Source organism: Melanerpes formicivorus, unplaced genomic scaffold, assembly GCF_026170545.1.
Source record: "Melanerpes formicivorus ecotype bairdi unplaced genomic scaffold, bMelFor1.0.p_v2 SCAF_29, whole genome shotgun sequence".
NCBI lineage: Eukaryota > Metazoa > Chordata > Aves > Piciformes > Picidae > Melanerpes > Melanerpes formicivorus.
Genome location: NW_027142381.1, coordinates 2492638 through 2508746, shown reverse-complemented (window position 1 = coordinate 2508746; position 16109 = coordinate 2492638). Strand labels below are relative to the sequence as shown.

Below are 16109 nucleotides of genomic sequence, written 5' to 3'. Positions count from 1 at the left end.
ACAGGTTTAAGACTCCTCTTGAGAGGGTGCTGGGACAGCTCCTTTCAATTGCACTGAGAAAGAGTCATAGAGTGGTTGCAGTGGGAAGGGACTTTGAAGATCACCTAGTTCCAACTCCCCTGCCAGGGGCAGGGACACGGCACTAGCCCAAGGCCTCATCCAACCTGGCCTTGAACACCTCCAGGGCAGGGGCATCCACAATCTCCCTGGGCAACCTGTTGCAGTGCCTCACCACCCTCACTGTAAAGAATTTCTTCCTAGTCTCCAGTCTAACTCTGCCCTGCTCAGGCTTCAATCCATTCCCTCTCACCCTATCACTACAAGCCCTTTAAAAAGTCCCTTCCTGGCTTTCTTGTATGGCTCCCCTCAGGTAGTGGAAAGCTGTCTAAGGTCTCCCCCAGAGCCTTCTCGAGGCTGAACAGCCCCAACTCTCTCAGCCTGTCCCCCTAGGGGAGGTGCTCCAACCCTCTGATCATCTTTGTGGCCTCTGGAGCCATCCCAGCAGTTCCATCTCCCTCGTGCTGGAGGCACCAGAACTGGATGCAGTGCTCCAGGTGGGGTATGATGAGAGCAGAGTACAGAGGCAGAATCTTCCCCCACATCACAGTATCACTAAGGTTGGAAGAGACCTCAAGGATCATCCAGTTCAACCTATCAACACAGGCCTCATGACTAGACCATGGCACCAAGTGCCACATCCAATCCCCTCTTGAATGCCTCCAGGGATGGGGACTCCACCACCTCCCTGGGCAGCACATTCCAATGACGAACGACTCGCTCGGTGAAGAACTTTCTCCTCACCTCCAGTCTAAACCTCCCCTGGCACAGCTTGAGACTGTGTCCTCTTGTTCTGATGCTGGCTGCCTGGGAGAAGAGACCAACCCCTTCCTGGCTACAACCACCTTTCAGGTAGTTGTAGAGGGCAATGAGGTCACCCCTGAGCCTCCTCTTCTCCAGGCTAAGCAACCCCAGCTCCCTCAGCCTCTCCTCACAGGGCTGTGCTGAAGGCCTCTCCCCAGCCTTGTTGCCCTTCTCTGGACACGTTCAAGTGTCTCAATGTCCTTCTTAAACTGAGGGGCCCAGAACTGGACACAGGACTCATCCTGCTGGTCCAGATGATCCGGGGGGGGGTGGGGTGGGGGGGCGTCCCTTCCAACTTGGCATTGTGTGATTCCATAAAATACAGGCAAGGTGAAACAAGGTACCCAGAGCTGTGAGGTGTTACTGCTGCTGGTGTGTGTGGCTGTGGTGGCTTGAGGCAGGGCGAGGAGAAAGCTGCTGTTAAGCTGTGTCAGACCTTCACCGCTGTGAGCCCCCTCGAAGGTGGCTTTCATTTACACCTTGCTCGACATGCAGCTTGGGCAGCTCCAGCTGCCCAAACCTGCCAGCCTCATGGGAGCAGCTGTGTCCTTTTGAATGTGAGGAAGCTTATTACAGCCTTGCAAACAAATCTGGTGAGAAAGGTGTGTGACAAACAATTCCCTGCGTGGATGTTGCTGTTTGAGGGGCGCCGCAGGATTTAGCCGCTCCCGGGCACAGCCCTTCCCCCGATGCAAGCTTGGGGCTGGGCCTCCTGGAGAGCTGGGCTGAGGATGAATGCCTGAGTCGGACCTGCAGTCTTGCTGTGCAATACATTGCAAAAAGCTGTGTGTTAATTAGGTGCCAACAAGGTCCTCAGCCCTAAATAGAAGTGGTGTATGGCTTTATGCAAGGGGGGGGATGTTTACATCATTGCAGTGGCTGAGGGCGTTCTTGAGCACGCTGCTTAGTGGCAGCAAAGTTAGTGGCAGAGAGCCTGCAGTCTGGAAATGCCAGCACTCACCCTTCTGGTTGAAGTGCTGGGGTGGGGGATTGACCTTGGCCAGGGGCCCACCCAGCTGCACTGGTACTCCCCCTCCATCCACTGGACAGGGGAGAAGGCACCATGCAAAGCTGGCAGGTCAGGAAAGGAACACTTAGCAGTTACCATTGTGGGCAGAAAAGGCTTAAGGTGGGGGAACTGTTTTATTGCCAGGGACCACAGCAGGGTAACAAGGGCTAAGAACAAATGTAAAGCAATCTTCCCCCCCTCCCCCCCCCCTTCTTTCCAGGCTCAGCTGCACTCCTGTCTTTTCTGCCTCCTCTTGACCTTGGTGGTTCACTGACCTTGGTATCTGCATGATTGGGTCTCACTCCTCTCTCCCAGCTGCAGTTTTGTCCCCTTTCTGAATTAGAGAGTCACAGGTTGAGGAAGCCCTCCAAGATCAAGTCCAACACAGCCAAGCCCACCACTAAATCATGTCCCTAAGTACCACCTGTGCAGGGTTTTTGAACACATTCAGGGAGTGCTTCCCTGAGCAGCCTGGTTCAGGGCTTAACCACTCTCTGGAGAAAGTTTTCCTACTCCCCAGTCTAAACCTCCCCAGGCACAACCTGAGGCTGTTTCCTCTCATCCTGCTGCTTGTTACCTGGGAGGAGAGACCAATTCCCACCCCACTCCAACCTCCTTTCAGTTAGTTGTGGAGAGTGAGAAGGGCTCCTCAGCCTCCTTTTCTCCAGGCTGAACCACCCCAGTTCCCTCAGCTGCTCCTCATAACTCATAAAAGGAGTTTCCCAGCTTTGTTGCCCTTCTCTGGACATGTGGCATCAATGTCATTGGTGATGGGCTTGGGCTTGGCCTTGGCCAGCGTGGGTCTGCCTGGGAGCTGAGTGGAGCTATTTCTGCCCAGCATGGGGGCAGATCTTGATGTCTTCTTACAGTGACCCCTGCACCCTTCCCCATACTGCTTTGTATCTAGGAAATACCCAAGACAAAATTTGCTCTGTGTGGGAAGTAAAAAAACTCAGAAAACAGAAAAATATCCTCTCTAACCCTCACCACCTGGCAGAAGCAGCCACAGCCTGAGAGGTTTATGCTGCCTCCAACACGAGCAGGGCTGTGCAAGCCCCCAGGTCATCACAGGGATGCACTGGAAGGCACCTTTGCATCACCTTGTCCTTCAAATTAGCCAGCCCAGAATATACCTGCAGCCCTAAATATGCCTGCAGCAAGGGGGGGTACAGGCCAGGGGAGCAACTCCAATTAGAACCAAAATAGCCCACTTGATTTTGCATTGATTAGCAAGAGTAATTTGCCCTCCAAGCAGCACCAGGCTGCTGGGTTTGGCTTAAAATAACCTGGAAGCTCTTCAGAAGACATTGAGGCAGAGCCACGTTCATGTAGAGCACATTGGTGGAGGAGGAGCAGGACTGCAACACATCTCAGTGCCCAGGGCCAGGGGGGCTGCAGGAGGGAAGGGGTGAGAGAGCCATGCCCAGCTGCCCTGTCCCACACCCTGCCAGGCCAAGGGGCTGCAGCAGCGGTGCCCTGCAGGAGGGCTGGTCCTGACATGGCTCCTGTGGCTCCACCACTGCCCTGTAAGCCCCTGAGCAGCCAGCCTGGGCTTGTCTGAGCTGCCAGACTGGGAATAAAAGCCATGAGAGCTCATAAACCAGAGATTATTTTAGGCACCTGCTACATTACAGCAAACTCTTTTCTCCACAGGATCCTTCAAAAACAAATGACTCAGAGAACTAATAATTAGCCTGGAGCATTCAAAATAACATTACTGAGTCATGAGTCATCAGAATCTATTTCTGTAGCACTTTTTGCCGGAGGTTGGAGCTCCCCCCAGCCCCCCAGTGCCTCCTGCACAGGGACTGGGCAGGTAAAGGAAGGAAAAGAAGGCATGCTGAAAAGCCTCTCAGTGTGTGCAGTGCCTGAGGGGTCCAGGCACCCGTTTAACGTTACCCTGAGACCCCAGCTGCTTTTGGGGGTAGCTCCAGCCAGTGCTGAGGTTGTGTGGCAGTGGTGTGGTGATGTCTGCTTTTTTTAATGGATTAAACCCTCTGCAGTAAGGCTGCAGTCCAGGCAAGCAGTCCCCTACCAGAAGAGACCAAACCAGGTGGCAGTAGGCTAAAGGAAGACACTGCTCTTGACCACAGCTGCTTCCATTTAAACATCCAGTAGAAGCTGTTAGAACTGACAGGGATGATGACACATCTAACCTCAGTGGCTTTTCTTGCACCCTTCAGACAGGTTTCTCAGCTCCTCCTTCCTGAGGAGTGTTTGACAGTGGCCACGTTGCTGAGTGAGCCTTGGGCATCGCCCAGCAGTGACCGCCCTAACACAGCCTGTGAAGGGAGGACACTGCCCTCTGCCTCTGCAGGCAGGTCTTGGTGACACCCCCAGCCAGGAGGTGGGCTGCAGCAGCACTCCCCCTGCCCGGGCTGTCTGGGAGCAGCCAGGCTTTGAGTGCAGGGAGAAAGGCAGAAGGTGCAGACCCAAGCAGCGGGGCGTTTGCCGACACCACGCAGCTCTCCCCGGGGAAGCAGCAGAACCCCAGCAGAACGCAGTCCCCATCCTGCCTCAGCCCAGGCAAGGCCAGCCCTCAGAAGCCGGATGAGAGGAGACGAGGCAGCGCTATGCAACATCTCTTCAGTTTAATTCCACATTTCATTTCACTGATGGTGCTCAGGGCTCTCCCTCTCTCTCTCTCTCTCTGAGCCAGCAGCCCTTCCCCCAACCCCGGCCCGGCCGCCCAGCCCTCGGCAGAGCCCTCCCCGGGGAGAGGCTCCCCCCCAGTGCCCCCAGCAGCTCCTTCTCCACACCCAGAGCAGGCAGATTGCACTTCACCTTGGAGCTGAAGGTCAGGAAACCGTCTGCACTGCCCTTGCCTGCTGCCCCTCACTCATCAATTTAATAAAATAACAATAATAATAATAATAATAATAACAATAATAATTAAAACCAAGGCTTATTGGAGCTCTTTCTGCTCAACCTTCCACAGTCTCTTTTCAGGTCACTCTCTCTCTCTCTGGAATCAGATTTTGTTTTTGTTTTTGTTTTGGTTTTTTTTTGTCCAAGAAATACTGTGAGGAAAAAAAAAAAAAGAATAATAATAATAATAATTATAATAATAATAATAATTATAATAATAAAAAGCATCTGGAACCAGCTCAGAAGATCTCTAATGCTTTTCAGCTTGACTGACTTGGAGTGCATTGACCACACCATTTATATTTTCTTCAGGTACCTGCAAGAAAAACAAGAAGAAAGGGTCATGCTCCAGCCCAAGGCAGGCAAGGGAAGGAGAGGCAGGAGGTGGAGGGAGAGACTGGATGGGGTGCTTGGTGCCATGCTGCAGGTGATTAGGTGGTGTTGGTTTGCATTTAGTTTCTTAATCAGCTGAGGACTTTCAATAGGATCCTCAATATGTACCCAAATAGCTGAAGGGTGGCTGTCAGGGTGATGAGGGTTGGGCACTTCTCCCAGGCAACCAGCACCAGAACAAGAGGACACAGTCTCAAGCTGCACCAGGGGAGGTTTAGGCTGGATGTTAGGAAGAAGTTCTTCCTAGAAAGAGAGATTGGCCATTGGAATGTGCTGCCCAGGGAGGTGGTGGAGTCCCCATCCCTGGAGGTGTTTAGGAAGAGACTGGATGGGGTGCTTGGTGCCATGGTTTAGTTGATTAGATGGTGTTGGATGATAGGTTGGACTTGGTGATCTCAAAGGTCTTTTCCAACCTGTTCTCAGGCTGTGCCAGGGGAGGTTCAGGTTGGATATTAGGAAGAAGTCCTATACAGAAAGAGTGATTGCCCATTGGAATGGGCTGCCCAGGGAGGTGGTGGAGTCGCCGTCATTGGAGGTGTTCAGGAGGAGACTTGATGGGGTGCTTGGTGCCATGGGTTAGCTGTTTGGGTGGGTTGGATTGGTTGATGGGTTGGACACGATGATCTTGAAGGTCTCTTCCAACCTGGTTTGGTTTATTCTATTCTATTCACAATGTTTATTCTATTCCATTCCATTCCATTCCATTCCATTCCTACCCTATCCTATCCCATCCCATCCCATCCAGCCACCAGCCAGATAAGGCTCAAGGAGCCAGGTCCTTGGTTGTTGGACAGCTGAACTCCATGGAGAAAGGATTCCATCAGCAAGATCCCTCTGGATCCAAAGCATCAACCCAAGGGCCCCCTAGGAACAAATACTGTTCAAGAGAGCTGCCTGGTTTGCTTTGTTCAGTGGTGCTGCTGGGGAGGCAATTGACTGGGCATTTCCTTTCCTCCTCCTCTTCCTCTCCTTCCCTTTCCCTTCCTTTAGTTGGTAAAGCATTTGTTCACCTGGAGCTCACTCCTGCATGCTGATGGGGATGCCTAAGGGCTCCATGAGGCTCTCTGGGCAGTGCTACAGGTTTGGGACCCATAAGTGTGCATGGGGAGCCCACAGTGACTGACAGGGGAACATAGAATCATAGAATCAATAAGGTTGGAAGAGACCTCAGAGATCATCAAGTCCAACCTGTCACCCAACACCTCATGACTAAACCATGGCACCAAGTGCCACATCCAATCCCCTCTTGAACACCTCCAGGGATGGGGACTCCACCACCTCCCTGGGCAGCACATTCCAATGGCTAACAACTCTCTCTGGGAAGAACTTTCTCCTCACCTCCAGCCTAAACTTCCCCTGGCACAGCTTGAGATATGTTCATCAAAAGAAGAGGAGAACTGTGAGCTGCTTGTGGTGGTGGGGTGCCAGATGGTGAGGTGCAGCACCTGAGCTTCCTCATCCAGTCTTGTGATGAGACTTAAGCACGGAATCCATACACAAAATATCGGTGGGTGTCTTTTCACACCTACTGCAAGGCAAAACTCTTGTAGCAGAAGATGCAAAGGACCTCAGAGTGTCTGCCAGCAGCAGAGAAGGACAGCAGCAGTGAAGTGACAGAAAGGAGGCATCTGACCATTACACAAAGTACCGAGGAGACTCGGGGGACAGGCAGCCAACGGCTCTTGGAAAGTGGAAAGGGGACGGAGGGAAACATAAATCAGTGAGCTGCTGCAAGAGGCCAAAATAATTCATGCTAACTAAGTTGAAGGGGGACTGTCTCCTCTGTGAGGTATTTGAATCCTTGGCCAGGAGCACAATACCTGGGCTCAGTGGACCCCTGCCAGAGCTCAGACAGTGCAAACACAACCGTGCTGAGTTTTAATGCAAGACTCCCCCCGTGAGGGATAATGAGAGAAACACTCAATTTTCCAGTGGGAAGATGGACTAGGAGAGCCTAACTCTGATGATGTGTGAACACAAGTCAGCTAGGAAAGGGGAAAAAAATCATCTTAAAACAGCCATACAGCAAATCCTTCTGGAGCAGGAACAAAAGCCCAGCAAATCTCCACCACAGGGAGAGATTTGAGGCAGGCCTCTCCGCTGCCTCCCCTCCACCACTTGTCCCAGTACGCTGAACACTGCAGTGGAAGAAGCTGTTTGACACTTTGCCTCTCCAGAAGGTAATGAGAAAAGACACCAGAATCAATTTTGCAGCACACACTCTCTGAGCCAGCCCCAGTGGATGATCAGCAGGTCTCTCCAGATGCTCCTGCAGTGCAATACAGGAGCAGGGAGGAAGCAGAATTGGCCAATCCTGGCCAGCTGGCTTTGACCTACATGGAACCATCTTCTGGCTTAAAACACAGTAGGCTGAGCTTCCCTTCACTGCACAATGCTTGTCTCCTTTAACATCAAGGAAATGGTAACAATCACCCTACACATGTATGGGCTGGACAGATCATAGTATCATTCAGGGTTGGAAGGGACCACAAGGATCATCTAGTTCCAACCCCCCTGCCATGGGCAGGGACACCCCACACTAGATCAGGCTGGCCAGAGCCTGTGGATGTGTGAACAGTTTTGATCTGTAGGACAAATCCTAGTTTCAGTGGAGAAGTCCTACCCCTTTCTGCCCCTTATAAAAGATGCCTGCTCCAGGCTGTGTGCTGCAATACATTGACTTGGCAGCTGGAGGGCAGATCAGAGCATCCACCATGAAGGGAAAAGTAAAGCTCCCCACTATGCCCCACATAGCTTCAGAATCAAAATGCTGCTGAAGAAAAGCAAGATACTGGTGAAGAAGAGCATGAGGCCTCCGAGCTGCCTCTGAGCATGAGGCAGTGAGAGCAGAGCACCTGGAAAAGGGACTCTTCACACTTCTTCTCTCTAGAGGGAGCTGGAAACCATAGCTCTCTCCAGCCTGACCTTACATCACCCAAGGGACACAGCAGAGACCTAGAGGTTCCCATCCCAGCCTTGTCTTCCTAAGGAAGTTTTGCTTTTCAAGTACAGGACATAGAATCATTTTGGCTGGAAGAGACCTTCAAGATCACCAAGTCCAACCATTATCTACCTCTACCAAGCTTGGTGCTAAACCATGGTCCTCATTTCCAGGGCAAACACTTACAGTTCCAGCACTGCAAGAAGCCCAGAAGAACTCCCAGGCCAAACAAAGAGATTAAGCAACAAAATCCACCTTAAGATGTACAGGAGGAGAAAGTGCAGGTCAAAGGGGACCACAAGATTTTATAAAGCACTCTAAAGTGTTGACAAGTACTGAACAACCTTAAATAAGGAAAGGGAGGATGTAGAGAAAGGATTCAAGGTACACTTTAGACCTCAAGAAATGCCACTAGAAGTCAAGGGCTCTGGGTAGCAAAGTCATGTCAAAATGGAGCTTAGGGTCCTGGCCAGCAAAACCAAACCAACCTGCAGCCAGCAAGCACACTGCTCAGCCACCACACCCAGAGCAAAGGCAAGCAAAGGAGGGCTTGAAATGCACCTTCCATATGGTGGAGGGACCTGACAGCTGGGTTAGCACTGCCCAGATGAAAAGCTTTCAAGACTGTGTCAAAAGAAAACAGCAAAGAGCAGGGAAAATGCTCAAATGCTGCTGTGAGTGAGGAAGGTCTGCAGCCCTCAGTGCCTGGCCCAGCTAATACCCTGCCAGCTGCTCAGAGGCAGGGATCTGCTGGGGTTGACACAGCAGGATGAGACACTTAAAAGGTGGAGCTGGCTGCAGAGTCATCATAATTGCATGGCAGAAGTTGCAAGTGAAATATGTATTTTCACTGCAGATACTGCTTGACAACTAGAAGCACTCTGCACAGGAAGCATGCACCTGGGCCACCACAGCAGGCAGGAATGTGAGGCAAAGCTAACAGTATTGATTTGAAAATGGTGTTTTATTAGCTTATCTTATCAGCACAGTTAATATTCAAGAAAATAAGACAAACATATATAACACTTTGGCCTTTGCTATCTGGACTAATATTTGCTTTTGCTCTTTACACACATGGGACCTATAGGCCGCAAATGGTTCACACCAACCGTGACAACCCAAAGTCATGAGCTGGAAGAAACCTGCCTTGAACTCACTGGAGCTTGGAGGGTCTGAAGAGTGAGTTGAGAGTGATGAAAGGAGAAGTGCAATGCAAGAAAGGGCATCTTTAAGAGAAAGACTCCAAAAGCACCAAGTTTTGTTAGCACACAGGTTACTGACTCCCTCCCTCGCACATGGGGAATGGGCTCCAATTCAAGTGCCACCCAGTTTATGGTTACTACAAGAGGAATTTTCCCTTTTCAAGGCAATTGCTCATTTTTGAGAGTGTCCTGTGCCTCCAAAGGAAGAACAGAGGTAGGCCTAAAAGGCAAAACACCCAGCAGTACCCAAAAGCAGAAAGCCCTGGACGAACGGCAAGCCTCACGCTGATGGCTGTGCTGCAGCTGCCGATGTGCACCGGGGAGAGCAGACATGGCAACACCCTGCTCTGCTTCACAACCCCCTCCCCTTGCTGGGCTGCCACTTGCTGCCAGTTGATCAAACCCTACACCATGAGGAGGATGATGCAGGCTCAGAAGAGCTTACCAGGACTCACAGATAGGTCTCAGAATGCAAAGGTACCTAGAGACGAAGGCAGGGGTCTGCTGCTGGGAGACAGACTGAGGCACCCTCCTGAGAGCCTCTGACCATGTTTGCAGGACAACAGGGAGAGTTTGGGGCTGTTTCTAATAAAAGATAGTGACATAGTGGAAAGGACTGCTTGGGGAGGCCCAGTGCTCCATTGCTGCAGGCCTTTAAGGATACAAACCAGCCTCCTGCAAGAATGACACTCCCTAGCACCGCACTGCCTTGGGATAGGGCTGGGCTTGGTTCAGGAACCTCTGCCCCAGGGCAGTGACAGCTGGATGGCTACAGAGAGGCATGTGTTGGGCTACTCAGAGCAAAGCTCTCCAGATAGGAAATTATGTTCTCCTCATGAGTTTTCTCCCAAGAGAAAGATGTCCCCTCCTCCAGGCAAGCTGTCTTGATACTCACCAAAGCGTGATCAAACTTGAAAGTACTGATGTAGTAGGCTGGGATGTCAGCTGCAGCCAAGGGCTCAGAAATCTGAGCCACAATTCCACATTCATCTGTGGGGAACAGAAACAATCAATCACTGAATGGCACCTGGCAGTCTCACAGGACTCCTGGGTCCCACCAGCCCCCTGCCTGCCCAAGGAGCTTATCTTCACAAACTGCCATCAGAAGGGACCTCTGCAGTAAGGTGTGCTTTTCTCTTTGGGCCACCATGATACACTGCACATCTGATTTCATTGCCTACTTTTTGCTGCAGAGAATTGTAACTCCCCCAAATGCACACAAAATTAGCACTGGAGTGATCTTCAGGGGTCCAAAGAAAGGCAGTTTGTGACACTCAGGGAGGAAGCATCAAACCCAGTCTCATATAACCTTAATCTTCATTTCTCATTCTTTAGTTGCTGCTGTTATACACCTTGCCCTGCACCTCAGAGATGCTGATCAGCTCATCAGCCTGGACACATTCTTCCTAGACCACAGCCCACCAGAGTCCCTGAGCCAGGATTTCATGCCAGTTTAAAGGGTTCACCTGTCCTGTTTACTGCAGCTCAGTGACACCTTGTTTGCAAATGAAACCTGAGTTTCACTGCTCCAAACTGAACCTTTCCAGCTGATTGTGAGCTGTCATACTCAAACACTGCATCTCTGGGGGACTGCTGGGTGTCCTGCTGTCCCATCAATGACACACACCATCCCCTTTCTCCATATTGTGCTTCCAAGCTCCATGAAGAATAGGTGCATGAAATGTCCTTCTTGCTACTCTTGGTTGTCTGGTGTGGAAGTTGCCACTGAAGACAGAGAGTGGCCAAACACTTCTCAGCAATGTTCTTGAAACCTGTGTTTTGTAGCTGCTTCAGAGCCCAGGGGAAGGAGCCCCAGTGTTTTCTGAATGCATTCAGATTGAATCTGAATCAATCTGCATTCAGATTGAATCTGAATGCATTCAGATTGGCCTCCTTAAAAATTGCAGTGGGCAGAAAAATAACAAGAAAACTCCTGCAGATGTGAAGCATTTGCCCTGTGCTACTTGGGGCCAGCACTCTTCTGGGCAGAGAAAGCATTTGCAGCCCTGGGTGTGAAACAGCTCTGTGAAGAGGGCTGCAGCAAACCAGCGCTAAATCCACCGAAGCCACAGCATTGCCCAAGGACTGCACTGGAGTATGACAGTGCCTTCTGACCACTGGTTTCAGTAATGCACAAGGCATTCTGACCACTGGTTTCAGTAATGCACAAGGCATTCCTCTTGGCCACTTCACCAGAGGCCCAGCTGTAGCTCCTGCTGAAGTCCAGCAGATGAATGCAATTCAGACGGAGCCGTCAAGCACGCAGCGCTTTCCGAAGTATATTTAGAAGTCTGACTTATTAGGTAGGAGTCAGACTCCTCCTGTTTGAAAAGCTCAGCTTGCAAAGTCATGTCAAGCTGCTGGCTCTTAAAAAGCCTCAGCCTCAGATGGATTTTTCCACCATCCTTGAAGGCCCCGAGGCGACTGACTACCTGGTGCACCAACTGATCCTCCAACTGTTTACCTACCGAAGCCAAGGGGCTGCCCACCAATCCGCACCATCTTCCAGAGCTCACCAGATGCACTTGTAAACAACAAATTATTAGGGAATCTGTAAAAGAAAAAGGAACACCAAACGTGGCAATTAAAGCACAGCAGTGTGTCAGATCCTGCCTGCAGGGCTGCTGCTGTTCCTGCCTCCCCTGTGCTCCTTGGAGCCAGTAATAGCGGCGGAGGCAGCTCGGTGGAAGCGAGGGAACTCCAGGCAAGTGGGACAGATGCACCTCCAGGTGTCCTGTGGCAAATGATGCTGGAACTGTGCTCAGGCACCCAGAGAGGCATGGAAAGAGATTTCTAAAGGACAGGCCATACCCCAGCTTTGCAAAGATCAAGACTGTTCATCTGAAGGCTGTGTTTAGAAACCCCAGGGACAGAACAAGTTCCACACCTACTCTCTTAGGAACGTGGAAGGTGATCACTGTGTTTGTGGCTGAGCGTCAGCAGTGCTTTTTTTCCTTCCCAGCCCTGGGATCCCTGCAGAGATTCCCATTTCTTAGCAGGGAAAAGAAGACCAATGGCTAAGAGACTTGCTCAAGGTGAAGCAAGCAGCCTGAGACAGAGAAGAGATTGGCTGCCAGGTTCCCCAAGCACCAGGCTGCTGCTCCAACCCTCTAGCCTCTCTTGAAGGCAGAGAGAGATTTTCTCCAATTAAGGTTGAAGAAACTTTCAAGAGGGCAATTAATAGTTTGCAAACAAGTCCCTAGGGCAGGCAAGAATCAAATCCAGACACTGCACTGTGTGTCAAAAGCAAACCTATGCAGAGCACCTCAGTACAGCATCCTGTCTAGCCTCCAGACCTCGGAGACTTCTGTGATGCGAAGCTGCAGAAGAACACACACAAACAGGCTGAGATTTGCTCCCTCCACGACTTTCTCCTTGCCAGACAAACGAGCCAGGGGCTCCTGCTGCACAGGCATGACTCAGTACATTAGCATCACAAAAGACTCTGCACCAAAGCCGGCCATGTGTAAAAGGAAAGCAGGGGCACAGCATCCCGGAGGTCCGCACCCTACTTTTGGCCTTTAGCAGGGCAACTTCAACCACCTACCTCAGCTTTGCTTTGGTTTTGCTCTTAAAAGCACAACTAATGAACAGCAGAATAAAAATGTCAAGATCACTTTGCAGCAGAAATGAGATAACCCTACATGACATTGGCTTGTGGTTTCACTGAGGGCTTGGACAGACAAGCTCTAAGTTCAGGAACTGGAACTAACTTGCCAGACTTCACTCAAAGTGAAGGTAAACGACACCCATGTGATGAGGCTCCCAAACAAACAACATGGAGGAGCTTAAGCTGCTCCTTTGAGAACATCCCAGATGCTTTGGGGCATCCAGGAGACTCCAAGATGAAAGCTCACCTCTGCTGTGTCTGGACATCCATGACCAAGGAGATGTAACCCTCAATGAGAGAAAAGGAGAAGAAGCGAATGTGTCCCGAGTCTTCGTTGCCCACCACCGGGTCTTTTACTCTGGAGGAAGAGCAGAGCAGAGCATTAGCAGTGGCTGGGAGATCAAGAGCAGGCTTTTAAAGCAGAGTCAGTGAAACCAGAGAAGTTCTCACACCAATGTAGGGAAGTGACACCAATTCCTATCCCATCATACTGCTTTTCATTGCTTTGATTTTGCAAGGTCAAAAAATGCCATTCCCCACACTGACAAAACTCTCCCATCCCTGCCCCAACATCCTCCTGGCTGTGGGCCAGGAGCCACAGGCATTGATGGTCATCAGCACAGCCAGTGGTTCAACCTTGTAGCACATTGATTGCATTGCTGCACTTGGCTTAAATCTGAAAAGCTCAGCTTGCCAAAGCCAGGGCATGCGTTTGGGCTTCCACCCTCTTGAGCCTGTGAAACCTCCCTCCCTAGGTGCAGAGCACCACAGCAGCAGATTCCTGGGCATCCTGGAGGACTTATGTGAATTTGTGCCTCCAGACACCAGCCCCATCTCCCCTAGGAGCTTGTCTCCCTTGCCAGGACCTACCCATTGGAGTAAAACATGACATCCATTAGGAGTGTAGCAACAGTGGGAAGGGTATCTGGATCCAGGCTGGTGACGCAGAACATATTACTTGGACTGGAAAGGGGATGAATGACAGGCCTCTGAACTGAAAGAGACACACACAGACACACAGAGCTATGAAGCCACATCTGCAGCAGGTTCATGTCCCACCAGATGCTATCCAAGCACCTGCAGTGGCCACAGAGAAAACTGACAGTGTGTTTGTGAGGAGGCTGCTGAAGCCTGGCTGGCTCTCAGGCACAGACCAAGGAGCCTGGGACGACCTGTTCTTGTGGTGGTCTCCCCAGGGTAGATGGTGAGATCATCCTGAGTATCCTGACCCACACAGGGCAGAGGTCAGCTCTCAGACTGTAGGGGCTTTGAGGCCATTGGGTGCATCCACATGAGACAAGGGGCAAGCTAAAGGAGGTGCTGACACACACTGACCAGTAGACATAAATTCAAGCTTCCACCATCTAAAGGCAGGGCTGTGGAAGGCTTGTCTCTGGCTGTGGGTGATGGCAGCACCCACTCTTTTCCCTCCTTTCTGGGGGCCCATTATGGCATAATATCTACAAAGAAATTCCAAACCAGCTGCCAGGCAGCAGCTTGGCAGGGACACTGCAGCCAGGGGCTGAGAAGCAGCTGGCATTTAGGCATGAAGCTGTCAAAAGGGCAACAGAGCAAACTGCATACCTGTGCATAACCAGAGTGGGCTTCACTGTACCCTTCTCCTTTATGCTTTTAGGTTAAGGCTCATTTTGTTAAAGAAGATTATTCACAACTATCAAGTGACAATGCTGAGTGGCACCTCAGAACAACTGAGCCCTGCTTTGTTTGGTTCTGGGCCCAAAAATGACCCCCAGGTAAGCATGTGCATTTAAACACTTCCTTTTCCTGACTGTGCCCTTTGCTTGATGCTTGTTCCCCTAGACTGGAAACATCCCAAGGTTCTCTACAGCCCTGGGCTCCTTGTGGTCTTGGTGCTGACTGGTATTGAAGTGTGAAAGTTGAACACCAGTGTTCTCTGTGCATCAGGCACTGCAACACCTCAGCAAGCTGTTGTGCCATTCCCCTTTGAAATGTTGAACCGTGGAAGCAGGGGCTACAGACAGGGTTGGTTTTGCAACTGGAATGAGTTGTGCTCTCACCTTCTGCCCTGCACCAGGCATGTCTCCTCTAGAGATGTGAAACCAGCATTAAAAGGCTCAAATTCAGCACTGCTCAGAAAGCTCAGCACTGACTCAAGCCTCTGGCTGAAGTGGGATAGACTCAGGCACTGCTAAGCTGTTTCATCGTCTTGCAGCAGAACAAACACTCACCAAAGCACTGAAGGGGGGTGGCAGGCACACTTTCACCTCATGGGGACCAGCTCCCCGGCAAGCTGAGCCCACGAGTCCTTACCTAGTTTTGGTTTGACAAATCCATTGGTTATGCCAAGGTCATCAGCAGCCACTGTCTCCCCATTGACTACTCTGAGGATGGTGAACTCGGCAGCCAGCGTGTGCATCACGAAGGGCAGGTCTCGCTCGCGTACCTGCAGGGGACAGCAGGGTTAGCTCATCGTGGCGTGCACCAGAGGTGAGGGCACTCTGCACTGGGGGAAATGGGTGCTCAGCCCACAGAGAGGTGGACACACCGCTCCTGCCTGAGCCAGCAAGTGCCTAAGGATAATTACCAAGGGGATTTAATCAATGTTTATAAATATCTGAGGGCTGGGGGTCAGCAGGGAGGGGACAGGCTCTGCTCAGCTGCACCCTGGGATAGGACAAGGGGCAATGGATGGAAACTCCAGCACAGGAGGTTCCACCTCAACACAAGGAGGAACTTCTTCACTGTGAGGGTCCCAGAGCACTGGAGCAGGCTGCCCAGAGAGGTTGGGGAGTCTCCTCTGGAGACTTTCAAGCCCCATCTGGATGCATTCCTGTGCGACCTGTGCCAGATTCTATGGTCCTGCTCTGGCAGGGGGGTTGGGCTCGATGGTCTTCAGAGGTCCCTTTCAACCCCTAGCATCCTGTGATCCTGTGACCATCTGGATGTGTGTCTAGAGAAGCACACTTGGTGATATCACTGCCAACAGCAGTGGGATTAAACACCACAGGGCTTTTAAAACTGTAGAGAGTGTGGAGACTTCAAAGAGGGAATGTTTCACCTCTATTCCAGCCTCCCTTCTAGAAGTCAGCACTGCCGGCTCTTCAGCCTCCTTCCTAAGGAATAAAGCTTATGTGGTGGTGCCTGGTGTGCGTGCACACATGTGTGAGATGGAAAGACAGTCTGGCTGTCTATCCCCAGAACAGCTCTGGAGCCTCTTGGCCACCTGACAGCAGACACTATGCT

At 51.2% G+C, this 16109-nt stretch overlaps 1 protein-coding gene across 1 annotated transcript in view; it reads right to left on the bottom strand.

Annotated features, from left to right (window-relative positions):
* Positions 1-1985: 1985 nt before the first annotated feature.
* The window catches only part of CASTOR2 (cytosolic arginine sensor for mTORC1 subunit 2), a 140018-nt gene continuing 125894 nt past the window's right edge, over positions 1986-16109 (bottom strand). Inside the window, exons 4-9 of the mRNA XM_068154438.1 lie at positions 15177-15309; positions 13755-13878; positions 13132-13242; positions 11743-11825; positions 10170-10264; positions 1986-5054 (exon numbers count right to left, since the gene is read on the bottom strand). Of these exons, the coding sequence (XP_068010539.1) occupies positions 4989-5054; positions 10170-10264; positions 11743-11825; positions 13132-13242; positions 13755-13878; positions 15177-15309 (612 nt within the window). The 3' untranslated portion in view covers positions 1986-4988. The remainder of the gene's footprint in view (positions 5055-10169; positions 10265-11742; positions 11826-13131; positions 13243-13754; positions 13879-15176; positions 15310-16109) is intronic.